The sequence below is a fragment of the Musca autumnalis genome, unplaced genomic scaffold (assembly GCF_047663935.1).
Source record: "Musca autumnalis isolate F117 unplaced genomic scaffold, ASM4766393v1 scaffold_5, whole genome shotgun sequence".
Taxonomy (NCBI): Eukaryota; Metazoa; Arthropoda; class Insecta; order Diptera; family Muscidae; genus Musca; species Musca autumnalis.
The window spans coordinates 61,478,150-61,490,769 of NW_027412088.1; the positions used below are offsets into that span (position 1 = coordinate 61,478,150).

Sequence of the window (12,620 nt, forward strand, 5' to 3'; positions counted from 1 at the left end):
TGGATTTGATCATGTGGACTTCTGATTTGTAGTCGAACATACTACACTCTCGGCCACGCGTACCAACCTTAAGAGTTGTTTAAACGCTAACATGTGTACCATCATCTGTTCTTTATTTTGTCAACAAAAAGCTCGTGCCGACGGTGATCGTTGAACACATAACCCTCTGTGCCTCCATACTCATAACTTAGTAAGGAGTAATATAAGTAGTTATTTTTGTTTACAGAATGACTAACAGATCCGATTTTCAAAAGATCCGAAGTTCAAAAGATTTTTTTGGCCGCCCTACTATCCATTTATACATACATATGTATGAAAGTGTGCACAAACTATTATGATAAATGTTCGACGTCAGCTCTAGTTGTGGTCCAATTCCTGTGACTGTGCATATCATATTGCTTATATTTATACATACATACGTACATACATATGTATGTAAATTTGTATTTTAAGTACATATGTATATTTCGAATTATTGAAATGGAAAATACATTTATTTGTTCAAATTAAAAACATGACATTTTGGTTCACGTCATGAGAAAGTTAAATAAATTCGCATAATATTTGGGAAGCGGAATTTACCCTTCTTTAATGTTCAACTATAAAGATTCGACATAAAAATGCCACTATTTGTGGGCATTAACGTTCGGAGGATTAAGATTTATTATACCAACAGCCGTTAGGCTAATAATACACTCAGCCTTTAGTCTAATGAGGGTATAAACCTTGACACATCGACCTCAAGTATGTTTGGGGGTAAACGGCTTCAGATGATTTGGACTCGACATAGCCATAATCGTTTGTCTGCCTTGCTGACTAGAAGATAGCTCTCAAACTGTCCAAATGTTGGTAATTTTGGATTGATTTGGTCCAAAATTTGGTTTTAGTAAAATTTTGTCCAAACTTAGATCAAGCTCAAAGATGTTCCATATTGGAACCCTACACCGTGTACGTGCTATTTAATGATATTTAAACATGCTTTACCGCCTTGTAACATTGGACCTCTCTTTCTAGATCATGAAGATCGCCCCCTTGGCTCCTTATGTAGATGGTCCACTAAAGACATGAGGAAGCACCCTGTTGCAGTTTTCAGGCTGGCATTCTGATAGGTTTGAATATTTATACCCTACACCACACTGTGACAAGGGGTATTATGTCTTTATGCATTTGTGTATAACATACAAAAGGAAACGAAATAGATCCATAGTTCCTTTTGGGGATATACATATAATCACTTTCTGAGTGGATTTATGTATGTCCGTCCGTCTGTCCATGTATTTTTGTTCGCAACGTACAGGTCGCATTCAGCTGAAAATTGGGTAATATAAATAGGTGCAGATTTGTATATAGCTCCCATATATATTTTCGGGCGATTTGGCGTATTTGCTGCACCAAATTTGGAATGTGCGACTGAATTCGGTCTAAAAATAAATGTGCCAAATTACATCGAAATCGGTTCAGATTTGGATATATGTAGCTCTCATATATATTTTCAGCCGATTTGACGTGTTTGCTGCACCAAACACCCTATATCTGTCCAATTTTGATGAAATTTGGAATGTGTGACCGAATTTTGTCTAGTAATAAGTGTACAATATTATATAGAAATCAGTTCAAATTGATATATCTCCTATATTTTACATATTCACAGTGGTGTAGGGTATCATAAAGTCGGTCCCGCCCGACTATGATCCTTTCCTTATTGGTTTTCCATCGCGTTTCACTTATATTTGCGGACCAAACTGTCGACGCATACCTTACGACAGATCGACCTATCGCGTTCTATATGGTCAACAAGGATTATTTATCTGCACCCCAAGTGCTGCCGGCTAGGGACTTGAGAACCTTGTTCGCAGATAGCTGTGGTATGCACGGACGACATGAAAAATGTGATAAGATCAGTGAAATTGGAAATCAGCTTTTCACAAATGACATCAGGGAAGGTACCTGACACCAAGATCATACAATCATCCGCATACGTTACGACCGCAATGCCATCTGGAAGTGGCTAAATACAGGAGATGTAGAAGTTAAACAGTTTCAGCCATTATCCAACGTTAAAAACTTGGCCGGAGGGTTTTCTGCTCGATGTCCTCAAATAGCGTGGAGTGCTTGACAGTATCAAAGGCTTTTGATAAGCCAAGCGCCACCCACCATTGTTTTTCAATCATACGACGTACTCTGGTTAAGTTCTCGACCAAGGGTCTTTACTACGGGCGAAAAAATCGAAAACGGTCTGTACTATTCGCTTTTGCTTGCATCCTTGACTGGCTTCAGAACCGGGACAACCAGCCCATTTTCTTCGGGAACGATGTGGGTGGCTAGCGACAGGTTGAGAACTTTAGTGCGATACTCGACTCCCGGAACATTCAGCTCTTTCAGACTTACCATGACGATTCCATCAGGTCCCAAAGCTTTGAATGACTTATCATTACTGTTGACCTTCGCAACATCAACCATTGTAAATTGTGGTGGTTCTTTATCGGCAGGAAGATATCTAATGCGCCGTAGTACTCTTCTCTACGCCCTGTTACTCCAGGGGCGCTCGACAAATTGTCGATTGAAATAACATGCGAATCAGTCAGAGTGACGTCACCAAACGTGACTACCGTCCTATCTTCCTTCTTTCCAGGGTTCGAGAGTGACTTAAACGTTGCCCACCATTCACTTATTCCGACTTCAATGCTGCAACTCTTTAACCACTTTTTACGCTTATCCACACCGACAAGCCAGTTAACTTCCAGTGTCAGCTCTCTGACTCTGCTAACTCTGGGGTTGGCACTGCGAAGCTCATCACGCTAATTTGCTGATACCGTCGCCTCTGCTGGGAAATTTGGTTTCACTATGGGTATTCTACCAGCAGGTATATGGCGAGGGGCTAGCTCCAGCAGTGATGATGTCTCTGCTACCCGTATATCAGAAGGGATGGGCAGATCTCTGACGCGGTGATTAGTGAACATAGTATAGCCCACATATAACGGTGCCTCCCGATTTAAGATATTTTGGGGATTTTATGTATATTTTTGACCGAATATGCTGCAATTTAACATTTGAGGTTGTCAGTGGTCCCAAAATTTCTCCACCAAAATCTTCAATATAGGTCCATGTTTTGGAATAGCCCCGATATAACGTAGATTTTAAGTATTTTGAGGATTTTAGATACAATTTCTAACCGAACTAGCTGTAATTTGACACTTGAGATTTTCAGTGGCCACGAAACTTCTTCACCAAAAATCGTTAACATAGGTCCATGTTTTTGCGTAGCCCCAATATAACGTTACCACCCGATTTTCGGCATTTTTGGCGATTTTAGCTAAAATTTTTAATCGAATTAGCTCTTATTTGACATTTGAGGTTCTCAGTGGTCCCAAAACTTCTCCACCAAAAATTCACATAGATTCATTTTTGATATAGTTCCTAAAGAACAATTTTCGGTATTTGAGGATTATAGCTACAATTTTTAACCGAACTAGCTGTAATATGACATTTGAAGTTCTCAGAGGCTCCAAAACTCCTCCACCAAAAATCGTTTACATAGGTCCATGTTTTGGTATATCCCCCATGTAAAGGAAGACATTTTTTGATAAATTTGTTGACCTAGTTTAGGCATTTGGGGTATCCGTGGTCGAACAATTTTTGCACCTAAGAGGAAACTAATTATTCCATTTTAGTTTAGAAATTTTTATGGTGGAGGTTATAAAAAGTTAGGCCCGGCCGAACTTAATGTTTTTTACTTGTTTCAAACGTAAATCATGTCCATTTTTCGCAAATGTGCTATTTAAGGACACGTTTAGGATCGTTTACATTAGGTAGCCTTCGCGGCTCACATTATGACAGTATATTTTTTATCGAAGGTAAGTCCATACTGACTGAGATAATTGCACTATATCTGTAAAAATCCAATGGCCACCAAGTACAGCTTTTAAAGTGATTCCTCGTTTCGGTCCAATTTTTGCACATCGTTCCGAAAATTAAATTCGAAGTCCCACAAATGTTTAAACATTTAAGCTTAAGAACAGGTTCAGCGTGTTCGCAGATACATTGTAAACTTTATTTCCGATAGCAGCCGCAGTACTCATTACAACAGAAATACAAAACAACCTCTACATTTTTGCTTCTGTTCATTATGTGACAGGTTGACGGCATATCTCTGTCGCAAAACCGGGCCCATATCTCAGGATGTATTGTCTTCCTTTAGCAAACAGGATGTTAATTCTATGGGGGCTATATCGAAACGTGGACCTATCTCCAACAAAAACTAAATGCCAAATTTTAGTTATTTCGATGGGTTGCTGTGGCCACAACCTACAAAATACCGCAAATCGGGAGGTACCGTTCTATGGGTGCTATATGAAGGCGTGGACCTATACCGACAAATTTCTGGGAGAAAGCTCTATACCCCCAATGAAGACTAAGTACCAAATTTCAGCCATGTCGGTGTGATAATAAGGCTAAAACTTTAAAAATACCCAAAATCGGGTGGTACCGTTCTATGGGGGCCATATGAAGGCGTGGACCTATACCGACAAATTTCATATGGAACGTTTAATACCCCAAATAAAGACCAAATAACAAATTTCAGCCATCTCGGAATTACTGGAAAAAGGGAGGCACCGTTCTATGGGGGCTACATGAAGGCGTAGACCTATACCGAAAAATTTCTGTGAGAAAGTTTTATATCCCCAACGAAGACTAAGTCCCAATTTCAGCCGTTTCGGTGTGATAATGAGGCTAAAACCTTCAAAATCAGGTGGTGCCGTTCTATGGAGTCTATATCAAAACATGGACCGATATAGCCGATTTGCAATACCAAACATCCTAGGAGTAATATAAACTTCTATACCAAAATACAAAGCTCTGACTCAAAAAATGGGAGCTGTATCTTGATTTCAACAGACGGACGGACGGACAGGCGGACATGTTTATATCAACTTAGAATTTTACCCTGATCAAGAATATATACACTTTATAGGGTATCCGATGAATATTTCGGTGTGTTACAAACGGAATGAAAATATTTAATTATACCCTCCATATTATGGTGGAGGGTATAATTAGAATGTTGCTTCCATGATCACACCTATAACCCGCTTTTGAAATTGCACACCCTCCAAGAAAAAGCTTTTACATCGATTAAAGCGCAATATTGTTGAACTTTTGTGGTGAAGGTACCTGAAGGAATGCATTGTCATAGTACATCTTGGAACTGGATCTAATTAAGGGAGTCAAAGTATCAGCGAAATCGTATTACCAATTCCTAGTTTATCGTGCCCAGCAGTCATTTCAGTGATTGTAGGCAGCATATTTAACAGTTTTTGGACTATTGTTCGGCTTGCTCGCGAAAAAACAATACCCCATCATAACCTTCTGTAAAAGATCGATCGGATCACGGTCCGAAAAAAGGCATTTGTACAAAATTTTCTGAACGATGATTTTTTTAATAATAAGGCTATAATAGTGATCTGAAATGTCATCAGGTTTCCGCCAGAACAGTTACCTTGTTCTGGTGGAAACCTGATGACGATCGGTCAATAATTGCCTGGAGCTTAATTAAAATTTATAATGTACACTTGGACTCAGAGAAGTGCGCAAGTAGCTGATTTTGACACTCATAAGCCACATGCTGAAAAACAAGCGTATGTACGGCTTGCTACTCTAAAAAATAAATGCAAGTGTTGCTTGCCATTCTCAAAATATGTACGAGTGTGGCTAGCCACTCAAAAAATAAGTATGCTTTGCCAAGTAGTTTTAAATACGCAATAACAATTTCTGTCTTACTTTTTTGCTCATTGCACATCAAGTATTGTTTTCAACCCTTGTAATTCAACCGATTGTCTCGTGCTCTCCGAGAGAATGAGAGCTAAGATCACTGATTTTCAAACGTTAAAAGAACATGCACACACATAACATGCACACGCAAATAAAGAAAAGCATACACAAACGAAACAACAACAAATAAAATTACAATTGTTTATTTTTTGTAGTGTTGTGTGTGTGCTTCCACTTGATAAGTCACTTGGCAAACTATCTACGATTGCGAGTTTTGTAACAGTGCAAAATATGATGAATACTTGTTTTACTTATTACGCACAAGCAACGGTCTTGATGCGTCGCAAGTATTTTTGGTGGTGGTGGAAAAAATACAGAGTGCAAGAAAACACACGCATTAAAAAAGCAAACGGCCTAAAAAACTTGTGCGTGCACAATTGGCTTACGGGGACAAGTAACTCATTGATGATCTCTGACTTGGACGGACAGCCTCACCTAGCTATATCGTTTGATCTCGCCGAGATATTAAAATAAAAAAACAAACAAAAACATTGTTCCACAACATCCCATACGGGACAAGGGAGACTTCTCTCATATCAATGATGGCACCCCGATTCATATTTAGCTCAATGATATGGGACCTACTGTTTATCGCCGAGTCCGAACGGCGTGTCTTAAGACACCACTTATGGAGAAGTTTTTAAAGGCTGAAATACTCAGGAAAAGTCGCCAACATTACTGAGGGGTATTTTGCCACCGTTGAAAATTGTTTTGATGTTGCTTGGCCGGGGTATCGAACCCCCGACCTTCTGCGTGCATGGCGGGCGTGCGTACCATTGCACCACGGTGGCACCCGAGATATTAAAATCACTGTACTAAAAATTGGGGAGATGGAAGGTACCAAGGAACGGTCCTGACCGGCTTTAACATGGCAAAGCCCAGGATTTATTTTGGTACCTCTTTCATCTCAAGTGGACACTGACCTCCCTGTGGTGTCACCTGGGGAACTGCCTTTAACACCCGTTAATGGTAGTGAGCTAACATGTGCCACGCGTTCACCCATAAGAACGTTAAAAACTTGGGATTGGGCGTCGGGTTAGTAACCCTCCCCTAGAAAAAACAGCCTACTATGAAAAAACGAAAGAAAAGAAAAACAAATCCCTCTAAAGTTGACGACCCCCGCAAACGTTTTAAGGACCATGATCTGCGAATCTACACCTGGAATGTTCGCACTCTTTATAGAGAAGGTGCAGTTTACGCATTGACAGATGTACTTGAAAAGTACAAGGCCGACATTACTGCCATACAGGAAATACGATGGAAAAAGAAAGGCGTCACAACAACACCTAAATGTGACGCACTGTATTATAGCTGCCATGACACAAAGCATGAGTTTGGTTGCGGATTTGTAGTTGGTCGGAGGTTAAAACATCTGGTCTCCAGCTTCACCCCATTGAATGAAAGACTCGCTACAATTCGATTAAAAGCAAAATTCTTCAACATCAGCTTTATTTGCGCTCATGCTCCCACTGAAGAAAAGGACGAACAGACCAAAGATATATTTTACGAGCGCTTAGAAAAAACTTATGACCGTTGCCTTGCCCATGACAGTAAAATTATTCTAGGCGATTTTAATGCCAGAATTGGAAAGGAGAATATCTTTGACCCAACAGTCGGGAAATTCAGTCTCCACAGTGAAACATCCGACAATGGTATGAGGCTGATAGACTTTGCAGCTGCAAAAAACATGGTAGTTAGCAGTACCAGATTGATTCATCTCGATATTCATAAGGGTACCTGACTGTCGCCAGATCAAAGAACATGAAATCAAATTGATCACGTTGTGATAGATGGAAGACATGCATCAAGCGTGTTGGAGGTACGTACCAGATTAAACGTAGCAAACAAAGTGGGAACAGACACAACACGGAAGTTGGACATCGGTAAGCTGCAATCACAACAGATAGCAACAGCATATTCCTCTCAACTGGCCCAACTGCTTAATCAAAGCACTCCTCGTCCCGATAACATATCAAGACAATGGCAAAATATTGCCCACTCCATGCAAACAGCCGCAAAATCAGTACTTGGATACCAGAGACCTCCACCAAGGAATCCATGGTATGACCAGGAGTGTCGTGCTGCTACCGAAGAGAAAAATGCGGCCTATAGGGCTACTTTACAATCAGTAGCCACGCGTAGCGCGCGAGAGCGGTATCGGGAGAAAAGGAGAGAGGAGAAACGTCTTTTCCACAGGAAAAAGAGAGAGATGGAAAAGCGGGAGTATGAACAAATCGAGATGTCCAGGAGACAGAATGAAGTGCGAAAATTCTACTAAAGAGTGAAACATCAAACTGATGGCTTTGGAACTGGCAAATCCTCCTGTAGAGACCAGCGAGGCAATCTGGTAACTGATACAGATAGTGTGCTAAGTATATGGAAAGAGCATTTTTTCAAACTGTTGGTATCCAATAGTAGCGAAGTCGACGGAGATGCCACAGATCCAATCTCAGAAGATGGTATTGAATGTATACCACCCGGCCAAGATGAGGTAAAAACAGCAATAAACCGGCTGAAGAATAATAAGGCAGCAGGAGCCGATGGCTTACCAGCCGATCTGTTCAAAACCGGAGGCGACACGCTGATAAGGTGTATGCATCAGCTAGTTAGCCCCATCTGGCAGGAAGAACGCGTACCCGACGATTGGAACCTGAGCATCCTGTGTCCCGTCCATAAGAAAGGAGATAAGACTGTATGCTCCAACTATAGGGGCATAAGCCTTCTCCCTATCGCCTACCAGATAGTGTAAGGGATATTGTGCGAACGACTAAAGCCCATGGTCAATGAAATAATTGGACCATACCAATGCGGCTTTAGACCTTGCAAGTCCACCATTGACCAGATATTTACCCTGCGGCAAATCCTGGAGAAGACTCAAGAGATGCAGATCGACACCTACCACCTTTCTGTCGATTATAAAGCAGCCTTCGACAGCCCGCTACGTTCAAAGGTATTCCAAGCAATGTCTGAATTTTGGTATCCCAGCAAAGCTCATTTGGCTTTGTAAAATGACTCTAACTGACACAAGATCTTCAGTTAAAATAGGAAAGAACCTCTCCGAAGAGTTTTGTACCAAAAGAGGTTTTAGGCAAGGAGACAGCCTTTCGTGTGATCTTATCAACATCCTGCTAGAAAAGGTTATACGAGAGGCAAACTTCAAAAGAAGTGGCACAATCTACACCAATAGCCACATGTTACTTGCTTATGCTGATGATATAGACATCATGGTACGATCAGTAAAAGAAGCAACCGATACCTTTATGAAGGTCGAAGGAGAATCTGCTAAAGTGGGTCTGGCGGTAAACGGCGAGAAGACCAAGCTGATGGTGTCGACGCGCTATGCGTCCATTAAGATCGGACTAACTGTTGAAGTTGGTTCCTATAATTTTGAGGTAGTAAAAGACTTCGTCTGCCTCGGCACTGCCGTAAACACAACAAACGAAATCAGTTGTGAAATAAAAAGAAGAATTGTATTGGCCAACAGATTCTACTTTGGCTTAAGTAAGCGCTTTAAAAATAAAGCCACATCTCGTCAAACAAAAATAACGCTCTACAAAACACTGATACTACCCGTGCTGATGTATGGCTCCGAAGCCCGGGTACTAGCGCAAGCAGATAAGGCGTGTTTGAGAGAAAAATTCTTCGAAAGATCTACGTATCGATCTGCGTTGATTGTGAATATCGACGTCGTATGAACCACGAGCTGTATCTGCTATACAACGACATCAATATGGTTAAACGTATCGAGATGCAGCGATTGTGTTGGCTAGGCCATATAATAAGTATGAGCGATGATGAACCCGCTAAAAAGGCGTATAAATTCGGGCCACATGGCGGTGCACGCAGAATTGGCCGACCAAAGAATAGATGGAGCAAACAAGTGGATAAAGAGATGACAAGGCGCGGTATTCCAAAAAGCGAAGCACGAAACAGAGAGAATTGGAGATCTTTTCTTAGTTCGGTCTATGCACAGTGGATCCACCCATTGGCCAAAAATAAAAAAATTAATGTCAAAATTTTGGTACAACATCTGGCAACTCTGACAGCTATGACATGGACCTTTTTGAAAATATATTAGTTTTTGTTTCATTCGAACGCGATCTTCTTAAGAATAGCTTCAAAAGTCGGAACATTTGACTAATATTTTTTGTTGTGAGTACAACCTATTTTTTAAGTGCAAGCAAATATATTCAAAATATAGCGAAATTAGTACGTATAGCAAAATATTATAGTGGATTTTTAAGGAGGAGGTGAAAGCTTAATTTTTATTAAAAAATAGTGTTTTAGCGTGTTGTGGAATTCTAGTTAGCTGCATATTTTCTTAGTGTATTTTGTAATGCCAATTCGATCGTATACTTAAATTTAACCTAAGGTTTTAGTCATGATGCCCACCAGTGCCCACCTCGGGAATAATTTTCCAAAGTAGGTCATGGGTTTAAGATTATTTAGTATTAAAATCAGCTGCCATCTAGTGCCAGACTATAAATGGTGGGTCGCTGACTAAAGCTGCCGTAGAATAGGGTTTCTATGGATATATTAGCGTATAACTCTGTTATCTGACCATCAGTGGCAAGGTGAAGAAATATTCTTCCAAATTTGTCTTACGTTGGCGGTACGTGCCTTCCAGGAAAAACGCTATAAAATCTTTTTTAAAATTGTACCAATTTTCAGACAAAAGTGTTGAATTTTTTAAATCCCCTAAATTCGTTGGATTTTATGTTGTTTTGGAGATTGTTTTGTTTACCCCACCCTATTTTTGCATTATAAGATAATCGGACCTTTATTCATGCCATTTCGTATAAACAGCGTAAAATAATTCTTACCGTATACCCCCTCCAGAGGGGAAAGGGGAGAATGTTACGCTCGTGGTTTCTTAAAACACTCTTCGCAGCAGCACAAAGCTGTAACCGGGGCATTGGCTTGATTTTTACACTCTGAATATTTTTGGCTACTTTCTCCATACAAGTGGATCCACTGTGCTATGGAATAAATGTTCTGTAATGGGCCATCTACGTAAGTACCTGGGACTAATTTTATGATTTTTGGAGAAAACAAACTTATAATTCCCTCTTAACCTTGTGGTGCTGGGTATAAATATTTTATATTTTATTTCTAACAGTTTCCAATCACTGTGCGACTTATAATTTGTATTGTGCCCAACCGAGTTAAAACGACTAAGTTAAATTTTCGAATACATCAATTATTTTTGATGAATCTGTCTACAATATATATAAATCAATTTTATACACATTTGCACCTTCAACTCACCTGAAATACTGTCAACGGCATGTGGAATTCGGCACCGCCAGTTATTAGAAAACCCCATTTTGAGTCATCTTTAAGGGTATAGACATCGGAGTCTACATCAAATGCTGGAAATCCATCTGTATCGCCAATACCGCATGACATATGAATGATGGGTTTCTTTTTGGGGGCTTCATGTCCAAATGAATACATAGATAAGAAGTTTGGTTCTGGCATTGTGTTGCTATCTTATTTTTTTGTTGTTGTTGTTGATGGTTTTAATTTTTTTTATAATTTATTTCTTGTTTGTTTATTTTGATATTATTATTAATTCTCTTATCTTGAAATCACAACGAACAACAATTTTAGTTTAGTGCTCTTAGTTGGAAAGAGATAAATTTCACTTGAAGAGAATCCACTAAAAAAATCAAAGAGATTTTGATTTTCTTCTAAAAATACACTTGTATGTGTTGTTGTTTTTGCTTTCACTTAATGAAAAATTGTTTTTCACAAAAAATATATATTTTTGAAAACTACAAAAATATGAGAATTTTATTTTTTGCGGGTGATGTTTACTCAATTTATTAAATTACTCAAACAATTGTTTACAGCCGGTAAAATGTGTTTTTTCGATATTTGTTAATTTCTTCTTAATTAACTGTGGTTTTTATTTTTAATTTCAACACTTTTTAAGTTACATTTTTAATTGGACATTATTGCATAACAGCAAATTTATTTTAATTGCACTAAATTTATTTTTTTCGCTACTTTTACGATTTTACTTCTCTGGTTTTTCCGAAAATTGATAATCCGTACTATTTTCCATTCGATTTTTGTTACAACTTTAAAATATTGCCTTATTATATTTAGTAATTTATTTATTTTAAATTTCTATAGAAACTGCTTTGGTTAATTTGTATTGTTAAAAGTTGTGCGCTTGGCTGCAATTTAGCGACTGATTATTTTTAAAGTTTCACATAAGTTTTCTTTTAGATCATTTCATGCTGTTTCTTCCACTTGTTGAACGTGTTCAGCGTTTATGTGCCCTACAAGAAGTGTTGGGAATACTGAATTCATCAATTGGTTTCTGATGCTGTTAAAAATTACCTAAAACTTTTTGAACATATATGTCGGATGGAGAATGAAGATCTTTTTGTACCCTCCACCATAGTATGGAGGGTATATTAAGTTTATTTTTCGGTTTGTAACGCATTGAAATAATCATTTGCGACAGCACCTGTTAAACAAAAGGATAGCAACTCAAAATGTTCTATTTTTCAGTAGAGAAATGAAGAGCGAGACGAAACAATGTGAGATTTTTAAAATTAGTGGAGTTGATCATTATGAATTATGAATTTTAGTAAAAATTGAAAATGTCAAAATTTTGAGTAACTGCCCTTTTGTTGAACAGGTGCGATATATTCTTGATCAAGATTAAATTCTGGGTATATATATCCATGCCAGTCTGTCGGCCACTCTAGCGTCCGCAATAATTGAGCTAGAACGCTGTATTTTTGCACCCGAGTGAATTTTTTCCATAGGCCAAG

The 12,620-nt window shown here is 39.0% G+C and overlaps 1 protein-coding gene across 1 annotated transcript in view; it reads right to left on the minus strand.

Annotated features, from left to right (window-relative positions):
• The window catches only part of LOC141386641 (uncharacterized), a 47,465-nt gene extending 35,429 nt beyond the window's left edge, over window positions 1–12,036 (minus strand). The window contains exon 1 of the mRNA XM_073955557.1: window positions 11,098–12,036. Coding sequence (XP_073811658.1) covers window positions 11,098–11,310 — 213 coding nt within the window. The 5' untranslated portion in view covers window positions 11,311–12,036. The remainder of the gene's footprint in view (window positions 1–11,097) is intronic.
• Between the last annotated feature and the right edge of the window lie 584 nt (window positions 12,037–12,620).